The 20,366-nt window shown below is 38.5% G+C and overlaps 2 protein-coding genes across 2 annotated transcripts; both read right to left on the reverse strand.

The window, feature by feature from the left end:
* Positions 1-124: 124 nt before the first annotated feature.
* Positions 125-6,542, reverse strand: LOC102779577 (required for drug-induced death protein 1). The gene is made up of 3 exons (XM_035911863.2): positions 6,431-6,542; positions 5,355-5,621; positions 125-966 (listed from the first exon to the last, which is right to left on the reverse strand). The coding sequence occupies exons 2-3, from the start codon at positions 5,568-5,570 to the stop codon at positions 826-828; spliced, it is 357 nt and encodes a 118-aa protein (XP_035767756.1). The 5' UTR covers positions 5,571-5,621; positions 6,431-6,542; the 3' UTR covers positions 125-825.
* Positions 6,543-8,382: 1,840 nt separating this feature from the next.
* On the reverse strand, positions 8,383-16,132 carry LOC102792297 (uncharacterized). The gene is made up of 13 exons (XM_006800361.2): positions 15,911-16,132; positions 15,374-15,790; positions 14,537-15,289; positions 14,220-14,257; positions 14,023-14,125; positions 13,415-13,763; positions 13,140-13,215; positions 12,915-13,054; positions 12,720-12,823; positions 11,801-11,858; positions 11,623-11,708; positions 11,370-11,483; positions 8,383-8,794 (listed from the first exon to the last, which is right to left on the reverse strand). Exons 1-13 carry the CDS (start codon positions 16,034-16,036, stop codon positions 8,759-8,761), a joined length of 2,400 nt encoding a protein of 799 aa, XP_006800424.2. The 5' UTR covers positions 16,037-16,132; the 3' UTR covers positions 8,383-8,758.
* Positions 16,133-20,366: the final 4,234 nt, after the last annotated feature.

The raw sequence follows: 20,366 nt of genomic DNA on the forward strand, positions 1-20,366 counted from the left end.
TTTATGCCCTGCATCGTCCACAGCTATGGAAAAGTGTGTGCTACACCTCCTGCGTTGTATTACAGATAACTTATCAACAAATTTGCCCACTTAAAAACAAATGTCCTCACACTTTTTTTTGTCATATTTACATTTATTTTTCAATAAGCACTTGTGAAATGCACAAAAAGTACCTGACCTTTGATTATGTAAATAAACACCATGAAAGACAAATTAGTATTTTTTTTTATTCATTCTGATTATTTTAACAGCATTTAAAAACATAAAAGAGCAGAAAGGAGAGGAGTGTGTCAGGGTCCTGTTAGAGCATCTTTACTTCATCCAAATATGGTTGGTTGACTGGAGGAATATATCCATTTAGTGCTCCAGAACCTCAAAAATTTATCTCTGCCAATGAGTTTCTAAAGTGCAGTTGTGGAGAAGCACCACAAGGTTGAGCTCCCTTTGTTATGGTTGAGATTTGTACACAGACATTGATAGTTGTTTGGTTGCCAGTGGCTGCCAAAGCCCACACGGAACAGAAAGCTTCTTAACACTGTAAATAAACCCAAAGTGTTCTGAAGGGTTGAACTGCTTGAGGTGAATTTTGAAACATGAAAGACTATTGTTTAATTTAACACAACAGCAGGGTTTGATTCAAATTTGAAAACTGAGGCCATAAATGTGACAGATATCAATGGTTTTCATAAATCGAGTAAATATACAGTTTATATCTCAGAAATAGAAACAGAATAAAAACAAAACAGGCAGAACAGAGGTGATGAATTCAAAGTCAGCTTGAACACAAGGAATAAGGGGCTACACTCCTGGTCCCTCTGAGTCCCATCATGTCTTGCTGCCACTGGCTTGGTGAACATTTGTTACCACGGTGGCCACAGCTGAGAGAGGTGTGGAGTACACGGACACCATGCTCTGCAGACCAGTTACCAGACAGCGCCAGCTGAAGCGTAGTGCTTTCCCCACATTCTGCACCAGACCAGAGAAGAACAACATTAGTGCTTTCATTTTGTTTTTTCTGTACTCACCACGGGCATTAAGGTCAATTACAACTAGATTAAAAACTATCTTGTAATATACAGGAACTGTCTCTAGCATTGGTCTTTATCAGCTTGGGCAGGGTTTTTTTTTTTTTTTTTTTTTAAGCCACAGCTTGCCGTTGTTGAAGTTGTATAATGAGTAATACTAGTTTATGGTCATTTCCTGTTTCGTTGTACTCATTATGCTAATGCAGATGCATATTGTTCATCAGCAAACATGTGCAAAAGACCACTATGAGGGTAAAAGTTGCACCTTTTTTTTAAAAATGTGTTGCCTACTGAAGCAAAATTTAGGTAGTGCTGAACCAAATATGTAAACAAAGCAGCTATTTATTTCATATTTACCCGGCACAACAAAGGCTCAGTTGTTGTGCTGGGTAAATACTAAAGGCGGTGGCTTTGTGACCTGTAGATTAGAATAGAGTTTATATATTTGGAATATGGATTTTACTGCAGGACTCACCAGCTACATGATGACATAACAGAAGTAGTGGCTGGAAATGTTTAGAAGGAGAGAAAGATACTGAGCGAGACAATCAGATTTGATGCAACATGTCATTACATTTCAAGGAGGTGGATACCAGGTTAAGTTGCAAGGTTTATAGATTTAAGACAGGGGCAAAAATCCCCTTTAACTCTGCTATTGATAGAGAAGAACAGAACAGGCTAAAAGGTTAGCATCTGGTGAGAAGAAAGGACAATGAACAAATGGGGTTAAGAAAGGGAAGGGTGTGGAGCATAAGAACAGAAAGGTACTCTGTTCCAGTTTTAGTATCAACTCTTCAGTTATTACCAAACAACCTCAGCTCCGTAAACCATCATCATACTGAGTTGTTGTCTATTATTGTTTGACTGACAAACCACAGACATACAGATTTATAAAAGAAGAACTTCATGGTAGCTGATGAGATATTTTCAAGTTATTTCTCTGCTTAACACAGTTCTATTCCCATAGATGTCCATTACTTTATATTACAATGAAAAATGTGTCCCTAGTTTGTGAAAATGTTAAGGTTCAGAGGGTAAAACATTTTCCACAATATTTGAGATATATACATTTATAAATTTATTGAAATTGAAATTTTGTGGTTGTGCTGGGACGTCAACTTTCTGCTTTACTGCCTGCAAAATATAACAAACTTTCAGTTCAGTTCAATTCAATTTTATTCACATAGCGCCAAATCACAACAATTCTTGCCTGAAGGCACTTTATATTGTAAGGTAAACCCTAAAATAATACAGAAAAAAGCCCAACAATCAGATGACCCCCTATGAGCAAGCACGTGGCAACAGTGGGAAGGAAAAACTCTCTTTTAACACTAAGAAGCTTTAATTACGCTGCTCATTGCAGCTTAACTAAGGGAGGATTCAGGCTCACCTGACACAGCCCTAACTATATGCTTTAGCAAAAAGTAAAGTTTTAATCTAAATTATAAAAGTAGAGATAGTGTTTGTCTCCCAAATCCAAACTTAAAGATGGTTCCACAGAAGAGGGGCCGGAAAGCTGAAGGCTCTACTTTTAAATGCTCTACAAAAAACAATAAGCCTGCAGTCTGAGAGCAAAGTGCTCTATTTTGGTGATACCACGCTATGAGGTCATTAAGGGAAGATGGTGATTATTGAAGACCTTGTATGTGAGGAGCAGGATTTTGAACAGTAGTCTCAGTGCAGCATTTTGGATCTGTTGATGGCTTCTCTGAGGTTTTGGGACATCCTGATAATAACAAATTACAGCTGTCTAACCTAGTAATAAATGTATAAAGTAATAAATGCTTGAACTAGTTCTTTATCACCAGGAGGCAACGTTTAACTTGTGAGATGTTTCCAGACATTAACAGTAACATTCTTTAATATTGGTGAAAATATTCTTTTTAGCCTTATTCAAAGCCAGTGTAAAACACAGATAACCTGAGTTTGGTAATAAAGCGGAAGTGCCTTAAACCTGCATTCTGCATGGTGGCCACTAGGGGGTAACCACTGTAGTTGCAAAAAGATATAGAATAGAATGCCTTTATTGTCACTCTACAGATGTACAATGAGATACAGAGCATCTCCTACACAGTGCAAACATGTGGGAGAATAAAGGTGGTGAGATGCACAGTTTCTGCAGCTCTATATACATATGAACAGTATTTAGAAAAGAAAAAACATATATAAAATGTATAAATATACAAATCTGGGAAAATAGAAATAAAAAAGATAAATAAGTAAACAAATAGTGTTGTGTATTTACAGTGTCGGTTATTGCGCGTAAAATTAAGTATTGCACAGTGTTTGTGGTAGTTGTGTAGTCTGTTTATAGAGGGAAGTCCTTGGGATGGGGGTGGTACTGTGTTGTCAGTGCGTGTGGGAGTTCAGGGTGATTATGGCTTTTGGGAAGAAACTATTTTTGAGTCTGTCTTTGAGTCTTTTGGTCCTTAAGAAATTCATATGCCCCTCGGCTCTGACCTCTATATTGTAAACACTTCCCTGCTGAGATAATGAACTAGGTCAATCCTTTCAGGTCCTATTTTGTCAATTTTGGTCCTTCAAAGAATTTGAAAGGAGGATTTACCAGGATATGTTCACTGACTGTAATGTCATGAGTACAAAATGGTAATAATGAAAGTACAGCCTGGCCCAACTTCAACTTCTTTTGATGGTTTTAGTAAATTTTGGAGAGTTTTAGACTCTTTTTAAATAAATAAAGAGGATGTGAAAATAATGACTCTAATGCAGTGGTTCTTAACCTTGTTAGAGGTACCGAACCCCACCAGTTTCATATGCGCATTCACTGAACCCCTCTTTAGTGAAAAATAAAATGTGATTTTTTTTTCAAATTCAAGACATAGATATGTTTTTTACTGGTGCACAAAATGAGCCGTGCATGTCATGGCGGAGGCTCTGCCGAACCCCTGAGACCGACTCACCGAACCCCTTGGGTTCGATCGAACCCAGGTTAAGAACCACTGCTCTAATGACTGGTTGTGGTCCTCTGATTCAGTGTGGACTCAATAGAGTTATTTATCGTTTCAACTCTTCATTCTGAGACTGAATGAAGGTATTTGTGATAGTAAAAGTTCTGTTTTTACGACTTCCATGCTTGTCTGTTCTCGAAGGGATACAATCATCACAACACATTATTTTGGAGGCCAAAGGCCAGAACTGTGTAGTGACGCTGAAAAGTCAATAATTAACTGCAGAGCTGAGACTGAATACCTTTGCACTGCAGGCAAACAACTCCATGTGTGGTTACTGCCTAAGCTACTTTGTATGATGTCATGTTTTATATAAAATCTTATATATCTTATAAATCTTAAATGTTAATCTTTAATTTTCTTTATTTTTATTTGTACCAGGCTTACTTTAATTCATTTATTCATTTTAAATTCAATTTATTTTGCGTATTCTTATGTACTTTATTTATATTGTACACAGTAGTGAGTAAATGTTTTGAGCCACCCTTCATTTTTTTATATTTTACTAGGAAAATTGAAAATAGGTGCAGTAAATCATTGAACCATGTAAGTGCTCATGGAAATGGTATAAGAAGCAGAAATGGAGTTTGTACAATTCTAATGAGCTTCAAAGTCAATACTGGGGAGGCCAATCAACCACTGTTAGTGTGTTTATCTATCCAGGTATGCTGTTACTGCATTGCCAGTGTGTTCGGGATCATGGTCATGTTGAAAAATGAAGCTGTTGCCAATCAGATGCTTTCCAGATGGTACTGCATGGTGGATCAAAGTCTGATACTAATACTAGCTCAAGAGTTCATAATTCCATCAATTTCGACAAAACCACTCTGCCACCACTGTCTGAAATTCAGACAGCATAATATAGCAGTCATTTTTAAACTTGGCATTTAATATAATACAATTTTAATCCTCTTTTAATCTGGTAGTGAATAATATTTTTGTTCATTTCCTTATTTATATATTTATTTAAAGATACATATTTGTTTGTTTTTTTCCCTTTTCTTTTTTGTTTTGTTTGATAGAAGTGATTTAATGAAATTTCAATTACAATAATACATGTTTTTAATTTTAAATATATATGAAACCTTTACCAGTTTTGTAACCTAACTCATTTAACTACCTATATCTGGGGAGCTGTTTTTTATTTCTGTATTTTATTAAATTAGATTGTTTATTTACATCATTATGCATCATGTTTTTATTTCTATGTAAACTATATGAACTATATGTATTTTCTGAATGTAATTGAACTTGATTGTACTTAGTCTTTAACAGTCTGTTCTAAGCCATGATTTCATCAACATGCCACTGCTGTGTAGAGGGATCTTTCATACACAGGTCAAAGGTCATGACTTCTTACCTTTCTGTACTTCTTGCATGTATTTTTCCTTTTCTTCTTCCTCGCCTCCTTCTTCCTCTTCTTTTCCTCTGCAGTCTCCTCTCTCTCTTCATCATCCTCAATCAGAGGTTCATATTTATCTGGCAGGACGCTGAAATAAACCTCCTTGCTGGTTTTCTGCAGCTTTCTCCCTACTGAAGAAGCGCAGTCTTCCTCCTCCCTCTCCTGTGCTCCCATCCCTTCCTCGCTGTCGTCTGACTTTCTTCTCCTGCTTTCGAGCAGGGAGACCTTTGGAGCAAGGAGGAGTCAAACTTTATTAGTGGCCCCAAGCTCAGCGCAAACAGGAAACTCTGAGCTTTGACATAAAATCAGGATTAGAAGAAGAATGTGGAGGTTCCTCAGTTTTGAGGCTGAAGTTATCTGAAGTTTTGCGCACAGCAGCAGTTCCTCCCTGTTTGCTTATCTGCTGTTTGTTTTAGGTCAACAAAAAAAAAAAAAACAGAACAAGAAAAATAGATGAAAGTGTAACATGGCTGAGAGGCAGATTTCTAAATGGAAAAATACTGGAAACACTGACTTTAGTGAGTTTTATTTTAAGCAATTAAGTAAATAAATAAGAGGAAGGAAAAGGAAGAAAGCTCAAACAGCTGAGCGGACTTCAGTCATTAGTTTGAAAAACACAAAAACTTAAAGAAGTCCAGACGCTTTTCTTTCCAAGCGCCTTAGACTACAATGACTTAGTCCCTATACAAAGTTTAGCTTGGATATTTCCTGCTTTAGTCTCGATGATAGAGTGACCTGATGGCATATAACATGATGTATATTGTCAAATGTCAGTAACATTGTGCGATGGCTGCACAACTGCACAACTGAAATACTCGGGTAATTTTCATGTTAACTTTTACTGTCTTAATTTTACTTTGGCCTGTAAAGCTTCAGTGATTATAAGTTAACCAATTCAAAATTTTGAGTTAGTTTCTAATCCATGCCAGCAATAAGCTATAGTCCAAATGATGGCACAGAATTTGTTTTGTATTTTTTGTTATGGTACCATAGGTACACACTATATTGACTCTTTTCTGTTCTTTTTGAGTTACCTGGCTGCCACTCCAGTCCTTCCTTTTTTGAGGAAAAGAGGAGGTTCTTCTTCTTCTTCTTTGTGTTTAACAGCGGTTGGCAACCAACGTAAAGGAGCATTACCGCCTCCTACTAAAAGAGGAGGTTGAGGGTGGAGCTGGTTTAAATGCAGAGGCCAATTGAATGGACTTAACCATCTGTTGTGACCACGCAGGGGGGAATAGGGTCATTCTTGAATTATGGTTAGCTATTATCTCTGTAGTTTACACCTTTGGTGTATACAATAGTTCATTCAATTGCTATATAACTGGAGCTGTCGCTCGTTTAGGCAGGTCAGTTTGCCGAATTATGGTTTGTGAAGGTATTTTAAGTAGAAGTTCTTAAGTTGTCCTCTTCTATGGGTCCACTTGGTTCCTAAAATAGCTCATTTTTGTCATTCTGAATTTTTGTAATGATTTTGTCCTTTTTGCAGAATAATATAACCCTTTTTTTATGATTGTACCTGTATATTCTTTTCTGCTTGGTCCCTGATACACTGTATGTTGTGTTTCATGACTGACCTATTTCTTGCATAGTGTATACTGAATGTGACATATTGTGGTTAATTAGGTCAGTAAGTCTGATAAAGGTGAGAACGTGAGTGTGAATGGTTGTCTCTCTCTCTCTCTCTGTTAGCCCTGCATCAGTCCGGCGACCTGTCCAGGCCTCTTGCTCTGTGGTAGCTGGGATAGACTTAGGTCCTCAGTGACCCTGATAAGGATAAGCAGAAGAGAATGAATGAATGGAAGTTTGATATTTTTCTAACCAACTGCATATAATTATTTTTTGTTACATCTTGGATTAAACATCATGCATATCTTTCCTTCTATATGTTTCCAGGTTTGTAGATATCATCCTTTATTTACTTGTTCTTGTAAGTTTCCTTTTTGTCTTCCTAGGCACTAATTTTCACATTTATGACAACACACTGTGTATTACTCAGATTTATTGACCTGTGTAAGACATGGCTCTGATTGGACATTACTGTCACTGGTTGTTGTCATGTGACCTGTCACACAATGCTTTGGCATGACATGCCGTTTCACACAACTTTGTGGTAACAGCTTGTAAATATTTTGGTCTTGTATGTTATTATACATTAAACCTGCTACATAAAGAATGGGTTGTCCCACTATGGTGTGGAAGACCATACATGGAATTTATTGCTGGTCACAGGTCAAGTACGATTTTTTGGTTTGATTCTTTTGACCTGACTTGTTGCTCTTGACATGTCTTGATTTATATCTTCACCTGGGACTCGTAGGTTTCAACAAGGAATTTTTTAGCCTTGATTCAGTATTTGATTTTGGGCTGACTTGCATATAACTCTGACTAACCCTGATCCAACACAATAAACCACACAACTGGAAACACTCAGTGTGCTTTGGGCATAGGGGCTGTCTCTTTAGTGCATGCAGGAGGTAGCACACATGATCTCAATTAGACATTATACCAGTGATCTGGGGACTAATGTCTGAGTTGGTTTTGATGCTACGTTTGCATTCATACATGCACCTTTGTCAAGTCTTGTGTAGAAAAATCTCAGGTCTGCAGTGAATGTGTGAAAACAGCTTTTGGGATAACCTCTGACACAATAGTGAGGGTAAAACCTCACCAATGTGTCTGACACCTTGTTACTCATGCTTATTATCATCCACTTATTTTTAGCATGTTCCTCTGATGTTGAAAAAGAGGATATTGATGTGAAGAGCTGTACTCACACAGAAAGCCTGCGGCCCCTCGTGTTTACTTTTCTGCTTTGTCTCTTTGTTGTTCCCTGGTGTGGTAATAAGTGGAGCTTTACTGAGCATCAGAGGCCCAGAGGCAGAAGACTGACAGGGTTAAGGAAGAAAAACAATATCCCAACATGCCTGAGCTTAAGTCTGGAGGTGCTCTCAAGTAAGACTCTTGGCTTTTCTTAGTTTGTGGGTTTATTAACTGACAGTAATTTAAAACACACACACACACATTTACATTTAAAATACCATATTGTACAGTCAAAAGACATAACAGAAAAAAGAAAAGCTACAGTTTGCAGAACGGATTGTAAAGCTTTCAATTCGATTTCAATTTAATTTATACACCTCAAGGCGACTGTTGTTGTGTCCACCAGAACACCCAAGGTGAAAGGTTGTCCTGGTGGAGTTTTCCTTTTCAGCTCATTTAGTGATTTAGAGATGGTTTTTTATCAAATTAGGAGCATGCCTTGTGATTTTGTGAACAAGTAAGCCAGACACAGTTTAGCTGTTTTGGTTCAAGCTTTGTGTTGGTAAGTAGTGTGTAGCTCCAGAGGGCGACGGTCCAACAGTTCATGAAGCAGCCTGAGATCTTGACGACCTTTGACCCTGCATAAATAAAAAGAGGAAGTTAGAAAAGAAGGTGATACTTGTTATCACCAAAATGAGTGTGTTAACACAATGCCACAGTCTTCCAAGGAGTTGCTGTCCCAGCAATTTCACTGCAAGGTGAGACCATGTAATGCTCAGACAAATTGCAAAACACCCAAGAGCTACATTTCAGATTCTACAGGCCTCAGTTAGCATGTTAAATGTTTAAGTTCATGATAGTTTAATTAGAAAAAGGCTGAACAAGTTTGGCTTGTTTGGAAGGGTTGCCAGGAGAAGGTGTCTTTTCTCTAAAAAAGAACATGGTAGCAGAGCTTAGGTTATCAAAGTTGCAACTAAATAAACCACAAGACTCCTGGAGAAATGTCTTTTGGACATGCAAGAGCAAAGTAGAGACATTTGACAATAGTGATTTGACACGATGAACTGGACTCGTTTTGCATCCACAGAACCAGGTCATTCACAGTTGATGCTTGGCTGAAATTGGGTCATGCAGCAGGGCAGTGATCCCAAGCACAACTTCAAATCTACAACAGAATGGCTGAAAAAGAAAAGATTCAAGATGTCGCAATGGCCTGAGTCAAAGTTTAGATCTGAATCTGATTTAAATGTTGTGGTGGGACCTTAAGAGAGCCGTGCGTAAACAAATGCCCACAAGCTTCGATAACTGCATGAAGCACCATTGTAAAAAGCTGCAGTCATGATTGTGTTTCTTAATAATGATGTAAGAAATTGTTAAAGTTATACAGAAAATGATTACTGCGAATTGCTGCAGATAAAGATGGCTCTTAGAAGTACTGAATCTTCAGGTGTAGATAGTTTTTCATAGGACTGCATAGATTCCACTAGAGCACTCATTAGATTGGCATTATGATAAGAAAAAGACCCCCAGTCAGATCGTAACTCCACACCGGATGATCAATTGTCCCACGCCAGTCTCACCACTTTTTAAATTAGAATTATATTTGCAGTTGTAGGAAATCCCCTTTACAAACATATATTTTTATATTCAATAACCAGATGATATTTATAAATCATCATGGTAAATAATCAAGCTACAATGAGGCAGACCTAGTAGAAGGCTGTATGGGACAAATTAATTATCTATCATGACTCTGACTAGTGGCCTGCCAACTTCAAATATCTGTAGCTGTAAAGTGTGCAGTCTTTCATCTCCAAAAACATTGTGTAGAAACTTCACACAGCTCAGGTGCTGCCTGTAAACTTGGATTCTGAACAAGATGTCACTGTGTGTGTTCAAAAGATCAGCCTCCTGAGTAACATGGAACAAAGTAAAGACACATTTACAGATTCATGAAACAGACTAAAACCACAGTGTACCTACAGGAAGCTGAAATGAATCAAACTGATGGAAATCTAAAACACGAAGCCGATGATAAAACTCTAAATGACACCAATGGAAACTTGCTGAGCTCTGACCACACTCACACGGTGGCTATTTGAAATGTCATGTCACAGTGTGTTCACAAACGTGACGGCTCTTGACAGGAAGTGGCTGTCCGGTGTGTGTTTTTGTGTGTGTTTTGTGCTGCAGTGTGTGTGTGGAGTGATAACAGGAATTTGGTTTCTGTGGTTTTTATTCGCACAGCCTTTAGTTTCATATGTGTTCACTGACCTGAAACTCTGAGGCGACTGACTCTACAGGAACTGCACCTGACATTTTACTGACTGATCACTAAGATTACAGAAAGGGCCTGGTCTAAAGATTTAAGTAAACTTTGAAAGCCCAAATCTTTACAAAAGGACTCTTTTCCATACTTGATTATAAAAAAAAAAAAACACACACAAACAGAGAGAACTTTAGAGCAATTAAAAGACAGCATAGCTAACTCCAATAAAGTCCAGCTTAAAAGTCTAAATTAGTCCTAATTCTAATCCCATGAAAACCTCACAAATCCCTAATCAGGCTAAATACCAGTAAGTCCTGAGTCAATTCCCAAAGTACACAAAAAATAAATTGGTATAAAATAAGTACTTGAATGAGGGTAGACGTCCTGCTACATTACTGTTTGATTTAGAGAAGTAAGGTTTAAAGGCTGAATTGTTAATTCTGAAAAACAGGTCAAACAAACTGCAGTCATCAATGTTAAAGCCCAATGTTTTAATCAACCCATTCATCCACCCTCATATCTTATTATGCCAACAACTGAACTGGTTCTTCTGTTTGAACTGATTTGTGTAATTCTGGAATATAAAGAATCACATTATCAGCATATAGCAATAGCTTAAGATGATCAGACTTGTTAATGTACTTATCTAACCAATAATATGTCTTGCTGTGCAGTTTATTTTACTAAGAGACCATCCAGAAGTGTCCCAGTTGTGATGAGTAAAGTAACATTCAAATAGATTTTAACACTTAGCGGATATCTGCGTATGTGTCTTGCTAGCATAAGCTAATAACGTATGACTTCACTTTTCTTAATAGGAATGAAAGGACTTCTGGGTCATAGCAGTCTGTTTCAGTAACTCAGACTAAAAGGGCCACTACAGCTATGATAACCCTTCTGATTTAAATAATTTAAAAAAAAAAAAAAGACTTTTTGTTCCTTACATTTGTGTTGGGCAAAGAGACTGTCAGGCTAGTTGATGTCTTGGTGCTCAGACTCAGCTTCTTCTTCCAGAGATAATAAAACTCAACACACTCAGAGAGGGACTTTGTTTGAACCTGAGGATACAAACATCATGGAGATCCATCATTATTTGTTACAGACAAACAGCAATTGTAATTTACAAAATTTGTCACTTTTGGTTCACCCACTGGTGGCACTGCAGAAAGACATTAACAGTAGTTAGTAGGAACTCACAGTTTTCTGGATGCTACTGAAGTCTTTCTGATGGAGCTGCAGAGATTTCACCAGTGACCTTTTCTCTGCTGCACTCCAGCTCACACCTACAGTATAAATAGGGATATTAATTAAAATGTGCTGTCTTTTTTATATCTGTGAATTTCTGAGTATGTGGTTAGATGGAAGAACAGCTGACCTGTGTGGTGACGGTGGTTGTTAGGTTCAGGAGTCGATAGCAGCTTCTCTACCGTCAACTGAAAGACATAATAAAGTGATGTCATTTAAGTCATGCCTGACATGGTAAGATTAAATATATTTTTATAGTCCCATTAATATTTTTGCTTTTTCAGATATACTTTTTTTGATAAATAGTTTTTTTGGTTTGTGGATTTTGTCTTTTTGGTGTTATTTGAGTCTATTTGGGTCTTTTTGTGTGTGTTTGTTTTGTTTTGTTTTGTTTTACAGTAGCTGTTTGTGTCTTTAAGGTTGTTTTTGGCTCTTTTTGGTGTCCTTGTGGTGGATTTTGTCTGGGTTTTTTTGTCTCTTTGTCTCTTGTTTCTTGCCTCTTTGCAGTTGGATTATGTGTCTTTGTTGTCACTTTTTTGTCTTAGTAACTGCTTTTTGTGGCTCTCTGATGTTTTTGTCTCTTTGTGGGGATTTTTTTTTTGTCATTTTGTAGGAGCTTTATGTATCTTGTGGTTGTTTTCTGTCTCGTGGTGTGGTTTTAATTATGTATATGCGGTCATGTTTGTGTCGTTGTGGTAGAATCTAGACTCTGGTGTTTTGTTGTATTTTGTGATTATTTCTATGACTTTGTTGACATTTTTGTGTATTTTTTGTTTCTTTGTGGTCTTCTTGTTTCTTTGCAGGGTTTCCAATTATGTTTTTTCTTGTTCTTCCTGAGCATGTTTTATTTTCACCTTCATTGTGATGTTTTTTGAAGCTTTTAGGCTTTTGTTGTGTATCTGAGCATTTTGGTTCACCTGGTGCTGTAGAAAAAAAGGCTCATTCGGTAATTATTCAGAATGTTGTATTTTTCATGTTAACATTCTAAACAATAATAGCACATTTTCTGTAGCCCACACTGAAGAACCAAATAGTCAAAGAGATTTTACCAGAAAGTCTCCTTTGCACTCTGATAAGACTTGGAGGGTGTACTCTGCGCTGGCTCCACCTCCTGGGACCACGCTGGATCGAGCCATCATAAGCAGAGCTTCCACTGTTTGAAAAGTGGTTCCATTTCTAAGATTAGTTCCAAGATCATCTAAAAACAACAGCAAGATTTCTGTGCATTCCATGTGTTTGTGTACCTCTGTGCTGATTGACGGGACGCTCTAGATCATCCCATGGAGTCCACTGTAGCAGTGCATTGTGGGAGTCAGAGTGGGCATATTTTTGGTCTTGTAGCGGTGGGATCTCAGCTTGGAAGCCCCGCCCTAAATTGATCTGCCTGTGATAGACAGTACCAGATTACCAGACGATCAGTAGATAGAACAATAACAAAGATCTTTTGGTAAGAAGCAAACATTACGTACGGCTTAACGATTCCTGATGTTAGTGTTCCAGGAGGAAGAAACGCAGTCTCTTTGGCACCAAGGTCCCTGGCTCCATCTGTCAGTCAGATGCTAACTTTAGCATTGTGTCATGACAATCATCCAATCATACTGCTCATTGTTTGTTTTTTCATTGACTCAGGATGAGCGTGATGCTTTTGTTTTTATCGTAACTGTTGAGTGTTTGGAGGCTGAAATGGGCTAAAATTAGATGGTTATAGATTTCAGGTGCTCGTCAATGCGATTTTATGACTTACTGTGGAGCTGAACAGTCTGCACTCTCTGCTGCCTCCTGGTGGTAAGGGAGCAGTACAACCCTGGCCCCGCCCTCTGAGGACACAGCATGGGTGGAGGGGTGTAATGACGGGTGCCTTTGTTAGGTGAAGAAGCAACTCTTTTTTCACCATCTTTAATGCCTTTGGCAGCATCTTCCTCATCTTGCGGGCGCATCAGGCTGCGGAAGAGTGCAGTGCTTCCAGTAGCTGGAGGGAGGCGGCTGCTTCTTGTCTGACCACCCCTACTTGCCTTTGACACACTTCGTGATTTCACTGGGACAGATACAGGCAGCACCATGGTGAATGGGCGCTGAACCAATGGGGCAGAGACCTAAACAAATGTAACAAAGAAATTAATAAATAATCCATCCATAAATATTAAAGACTTACTTTGTATTGTTTTGCATGAAGAGCCCACTAGGGGCAGCCTAGACGACAATGTATAGATGGCAGTGTGGGGACCTGACTCTCTTGTCCCGATAAAATAAATAATTAGATTTCAGAATTATGACTTGGTTAACTTGTTGGTATATTTTCTATATATGATTTATAGATTTGTTTCATTTATGTTTTTAGATGTTACTGAGGACCTTTTTCAAGCATGTAGATGATCTGAATCCACTGTGTGAACGCATGTGACCATTTAATGCTGGCAGGCTCCTGAAGTCACGCTTACACACCATACACAGCAGCCTGTAACACACATATTGGAATCATTGACATTAAAATGTATAAATAAACATTTAAAACTATAAACATACTTATTATTGATAGAGATTGGGGTTACCTGGTGTCAAGACTCTCAGCGGTATGCTCTGTTTGCATCTAAAAATTAACAGAAGAAAAATAAAACAACAGAATAAAGTTATGGTGACATTATTATTTATCTGCTTTCTTCATTGTTTCTACATTTAAACACCTACTTTTTATGTTTATTAACTTTATATTTTTTTATATAGTTAGTGTCTGTTACTTGACTGTTTTACCCATATTAGTTACAGAGATTTATTTACCTACTGTCTTCAGCAAATAGATATTTACTGTACATACTTCCATATTTACTATAATCTTTAATAAAAAAATTAAATTAGCATAACAACATACCCAGTTCCAGTCTGCATGACTATCATCTCCTCCTTTCCCTCCTTTCCCTCCTCCACACTCCTCTGTCCAGTTCAGCCCAGTAGAGAGGCTCATAGACTGGGCAGCACTCCTGACATGCTGGCCCTGTCTTGGTGTGGACAAGCTGGTCTCAGACGTGCCAGCAGTGTGAAGTAGACCTGTCAGGTTCTGCATCTGCTCTGTTTGGCTTGAGAGGAGGCGCTGGCTTGTCTGATGCTGGTGGTACTGACTTGGATCAGAGGTCTGATCACTGTTTATCTGGGTGTGAAAACCTGTTCTCTCTGTCCTGGGGTGCATTTGAGGACTGGGGCTGGAGACTGCTGGGGTTTGAGGGTAATGAGGACTTGGACCAGGAGTTGTGGGGCTACAGAAAGGCTGCGGAGCATTCAGGTAGCCATCCTGGAAAAACTGGGTGCTGGAGAAGTCTTCAGCCGGGTTGAGCTCTGTGGCACTCCACCCTCCCACAGAGAGCCTGTGGGGAGATGGATCAGCTTGATGGGCTCCTGCAGATATGGAGTCCAATGCGGCGCACTGAAGTTGGGAAACGGTTGGCTCCAGGTGCCTCCAGCTGTCCTCACCTGGATTAGACGTGTCACTATGTGTGCACACACCATTGAAAAGAAGTGTTTGAGCATCGTAAGATCTATGTGTGTTCTCCAAGGAATCTTCATGTTGAGGTAAACCAGAACTGAACTGGTTCTGGTTCTGAAAATCCAGATGAGCTGAGGTTTGGTTCTGTTTTAGATCAGAAAGGGAGAGAGGTTATTGATCAATCTGTGTTCAGGATGAGAGAAAATAGTTCCGTTTTTGTTTTCTTACCTGGTAGGAGAAACTGTTGCCATTAAGAAGGCAGGAAAGTTCAGAGTTGGATTCACATTTGGCCCAGTTTGAATGATCTAAGTCTGGATCGGGATTCTGGCAGAAGAAGTTGTGCTGAGATGAGGAGAAGAGGTGAGGGGAGGATATCTGTGGCTGCAGTTCAGGATAAAGGGCATGCTGAGTTGGGGAGAGGAGGTGAGGGGAGGTTATCAGTGGCTGTTGTTCAGGATGAGGGGATGTCACCTGAGCATAGGGTATAAGGTGGGGAGAGGTGACAGGAGGATAAGCAAACTGAGGGGAGGTCAGCTGGGGAGGAGGGGGGTGAGGGGATGGAGTCTGAGGGGAGCTTATCTGAGGCTGATGGAAGAAAGGGGAAGAGGATCCCTGCTGCTGGGGGAAGAGGTGAGGGGACGTAACCTGAAGATGAGGAAATCAATAAATGAGTAAATTGATGAGTAGAAGTTAGTAAGATGATTTTTTTTTTTTAACAGTAATAATTATTATCTAAATAAGGAAAGAAAAAATAAAAATGATGACCTTGGCGTGTGGAGGATTTCCATGGTTCCTGAATGAGTGGGGGGAGGAGAGGGAAGGTGGGGTCTGGGAGGGGTGGTAGGTGATAGGAGGGGTAGATGATGAAGAATATGTCCAACAGTCAGACATGATGTCATGCGCATGCACACTTGTTTGACCTGAATGTGCTTCTGTGCATGATTGTGATCAGTAGATGCTGCTTTATCTGGATGGCATCTTCATGAGAATCTGCAGTGATGCAATTGAAGCCTGGTTAGTGACACTCTGGGTTCTGTGCAGAGAATGAATGCGGATGTGTTCTTAGAAAAGATGAGCAAGAGGAAAAATTGCTTACTGTTTTGTGGAAAATCTCAAAAAACTCTATTAGCAAACTCTTTTGATGTCTTTTTTCTGTGAGTGTGTGTGGTCTTATTTTGAGAATATATGATAGAGGTAAAAAAAAAATTTAAGATTTAATTCATTTCTTTTGCTTTTTTCACATCTAGATTGTTGTTCATTAGTCACAATATCAATTGAAAACCTTAGATCTGAATCTGTCTTGATAGGGGTTGTCTGCTGAGTTTGAAATGCAGCTATACTAATGTTCAAAAGGTTTTGGTCAGAATGAAATGTTTTTGTCTTTGAAATAAATTTTGAAGTCAAATAACATTAAGTTGAAGTGATAATGAATGATTAATGAGAGTTTGTGTAGGCACACAGACATACTAAAAAACAGATGTGGGGCAACATCTGGTTAGCCTTTATTTAGCTGTAAAACAGTCACTGAAAACTGGGCAGTGTTTAGTTTAGTTCAAATTTCGACAAAGATTGATGTGTTTTTGGAGCCCTGATATAGCCTTGAATGTATGATTCCATCCCACAAAGCAAAAACATCAGGAGCAACAACTCAACAACTTTTAAACGTGAGAAGGCATTTCCTCTTTACACTAAAAAAGGGCAGCACGGTGGCACGGTGGTTAGCACTGTTGCCGCACAGCAAGAAGGTCCTGAGTTCAATTCCACCATCAGGCCGGGGTCTTTCTGTGTGGAGTTTGCATGTTCTCCCCGTGTTTGTGTGGGTTCTCTCCGGGTACTCCGGCTTCCTCCCACTGTCCAAAGACATGCAACTTGTGGGAATAGGTTAATTGGAAAATCCAAATTGCCATTAGGTGTGAATGTGAGCGCGAATGGTTGTCTGTCCCTGTGTGTTGGCCCTGCGACAGACTGGCGACCTGTCCAGGGTGTACCCCGCCTCTCGCCCTATGACAGCTGGGATAGGCTCCAGCGCCCCCCGCGACCCTGAAAAGGAGAAGCGGAAGCGAATGGATGGATGGACTAAAAAGATATCAAGAAAAGAGAAAGGTCAGCCCTTCCATCCATCTTCTTCTTAGTAATAGAGCCTTTCCACACAGTCCAATGCAGTCCTACTGTATTGCAGGTGGTCCTGGCTTACAGTTCCTGATAACTGGCTGATATGAGGAAGGAAGTTTATTTTCTGATAAATTCTATTTTAAGTAAAGCACTCTTTGCCATATACCTAGAGCCAGTTTCTGGTATATGGGGTCTCATCTGGGATATTCAAACCAGTTGGTAAGGTTAGAGCTTTTGAACTTGCCAATGGTCAACTTAGCTTGCATTTGCTGAAGCCTAAACTCATTTTAATTGTTTTTCTTGAGCGCCAAGATTGTGAGGAGTTTCACACAAGATGTTGTTGTCTTTGGATGATGACTTAAACTTGTTTTGTACCTTTGATGTTAGAACACAACATTAGTTCTCTATTTGTTTGTTTGTTTGTTTCTCTATTAGTTTGGATAAGCAATGCAAGACCTTGCAAGATTAAAGTGGTTGAAGTCTATAGGTGACCCGTCAGGATAGTTTTTTTACTTTAGCAGAGCAGAAAACATGGCTAGTTGAATCATTGGCTAAGTGCCCACCACAAGTATCCGTGTAGGGTTGAGATTTGTTGTGCCTTCACCTTTGCAACTTGTAGACTGTGGCTTATTTGTATTACTTTACACCACTAACCCACGCAAGCAGACAAATCTTTTAACATTGCAACACCTCCACAAATTCCAACAAGAAAGTCCCCAGTTCATCAACAGATTCAGAGCCCTTGTAGCTGCAAGACATCATTTTCTAAGAGTCTTTACAACAACCTGAAAATGCCCACATAATATGACCACCTTGATTTAAATTTGGTTCAAATCAGATGTACTAAACACAGCCCAATTTTCAATTACTTTCGGGCTGCACAAATGCTACCTAAATTTGGCCCTGAAAACATCATCAGTAGAGGTCCAGTGCTTGGTGGGTATGTACACCCATTTAGATACTCCATGAACTCATTCATCTCTCCCAGACTGGATCTAATAATTTTTTCTGGGTGATATTCTGAGGAGCTCAGAAAAAAAAGTGACAACTTTCTGTTTTCCAGCACAAGCCTGATTTTATAGACGTGTATGAAAAATTAGTCTACAGCTCACTTGGTCTCTGAGCTTAGTGAACACTTTTACAATGAGTTTATATGTCAGTCTTACTTTCAAGTCCACTTCATCAAGTCTTCTTTTCAGTATAATCAAACTTTAAGCTTACTTTGGAAATTATGTTCCAATTAGAATTGCATGTTTCAAGTGAAAATCCTTATTTCTAACTTTTTTGTTGTTATGCTATAGGGCACGTGTTGAGCATTTTAGTTGTTGCCGTCATCAGGTAACACTATAGCTTCCTAATTTTAACAAATATAGCTCTTGTTAAGAAATACTGCCTCTTCAATGGCTGAAACCCTGTACAAAAAGTTAGCAGTCAGAAATAACTGTGTTTAAGCACTGTTAGTGTGCGTAGAAAGGCTCTGCTGACCTATACTGTGCAATGGAAGGTTTAACTAAACTCAAAGTAGACCTGTCATTACTAAGTAGACCACACGGTGCCTATATGACTAAGTGTGAATGTGTGATAACACTTCTAAGAATTCACACCCAGAGATGATTAAAATTCATCCTTTCTTAAAGTGACACCTCCAAGTTTTATATGAAGGTCAACACCAACATTGTATTTCATTCTTTTTCTTCTGTTTTCACATCTGGATTTTAGTTTATTTTTTTTATGTTTTTTTTTTTCTAGAAAAGATAATGAAGCCTTTTAAAACATGTACAGTTTTATATAGAGACAGAGAGTTTCCACCTTAACTGTAAACATATGCATTGTTTAGAGCGAAAACGTCTATGCTGAAAAAGTTAATGTGACAGATGCACAACAGTAAATATTACAAACGAACAAACGGAAAGTAAAAATCAAGAAGAATGACAGCGAACATTTCGTTTGAAATGCAAAAATGAGCGCTCACCTGAAACATCATCCACTCAGACTGGCTGACTCTGACCGTGTGTGTGTGTATGTGTATGTGTGTGTCAGGATGTGGTCACATTCTCTTCCTCTCTTTGGTCGATTCTTCATACTCTGCGCTTCTTCCTCATGATTAAGAGTTTAGAGGCCCGAGGAGACCAACGCGTTCAAAGAAGGAAATGTAAGACACAAAAACTATCAAATGAGAATCTTAAAAAGCACAAAATATGTGAATAAATGAAGATTTTTCAATCTTAATGCTGACTGAATCAATGTGGTTAACAACTTTATTCTACTACAACAAAGTGGGTAAAATAATTTTATAATCTCAACAGATGTTGCTGCAGATGTTCGAAACACTTTGTTTTTTGGCGGCTTTGGTGACCATGTTGGTGCTTCCTGAAACGTCCAGATTAAAGAAAGACAGTAAAACTGCACAGATTATTCTAATTTGAAGTTTACTTTGAGAATAATCAAGCACCCAGAACATTTATATTTCTATTTTTGCATATGCAATTTTTGTTAATAATGGCATTTTTAAAAAATATATACATATATATATAGTTCTGTGTTATAAAACAAGGCCTTAGTTGTCTGTATTCTCCTGTCTACGTCTGTGTTAATTAGAGTTAAAGCACATAAAGTACATTTTAATTCGAGAAAATGAAGATAAATAAACAGAATACTAAACTTTCGGTGGAACTGTTGTCAGCTATGTTGCAGTGCAGCACGGCCGCTTTCTCAGTGAAGGACTGAGTTCAAGTCAAGTCTCAGGAAAGGCGGAAATACATAAATCTGAACGCTTTGTATTTCCAAAATAAAAGCAGTTATTCCGCTTCTTTCTGTCAGCAATTTTTAAGTGATAGAACATAACTTATAAACACACATTTATAAAAGTATTTTTTTAAAAGAAATTAGATTTAGATTTTGTAACTATATTAATTTCCTCGCTACCCGTTTGACAGTTTGTGGCAAGGCTCTTTTTTTTGCAGCAGGATGCGAAGTCCTTTGTCTTAGTTTTTTGTTACGTGATAAAAGTCAGTCAGATCAAAACTTTCGTTTCATAAATGCATTAGTTACATTCAAGTTAGTATTTTCTCTTAATAAAATGTTAAACAGACACAAGTTGAATTTGTGT

This window comes from Neolamprologus brichardi, chromosome 23 (genome assembly GCF_056152115.1).
Source record: "Neolamprologus brichardi isolate AB-2024 chromosome 23, ASM5615211v1, whole genome shotgun sequence".
In the NCBI taxonomy this organism is placed as follows: domain Eukaryota; kingdom Metazoa; phylum Chordata; class Actinopteri; order Cichliformes; family Cichlidae; genus Neolamprologus; species Neolamprologus brichardi.

What these genes read in the sequence shown, in the direction of transcription:
- LOC102779577 (XM_035911863.2), bottom strand. Translation starts at nt 5,570, where the DNA reads ATGGGAGCACAGGAGAGGGAGGAGGAAGACTGCGCTTCTTCAGTAGGG. An exon ending in CATGCAAGAAGTACAGAAAG is followed by an intron (nt 967 to 5,354) that starts GTAAGAAGTCAT and finishes GGTCTGGTGCAG; the next exon opens with AATGTGGGGAAAGCACTACG.
- LOC102792297 (XM_006800361.2), bottom strand. Translation starts at nt 16,036, where the DNA reads ATGTCTGACTGTTGGACATATTCTTCATCATCTACCCCTCCTATCACC. An exon ending in CATCTACATGCTTGAAAAAG is followed by an intron (nt 13,764 to 14,022) that starts GTCCTCAGTAAC and finishes ACATTTGTTTAG; the next exon opens with GTCTCTGCCCCATTGGTTCA. An exon ending in TCAGTAGCATCCAGAAAACT is followed by an intron (nt 11,484 to 11,622) that starts GTGAGTTCCTAC and finishes TTGTATCCTCAG; the next exon opens with GTTCAAACAAAGTCCCTCTC.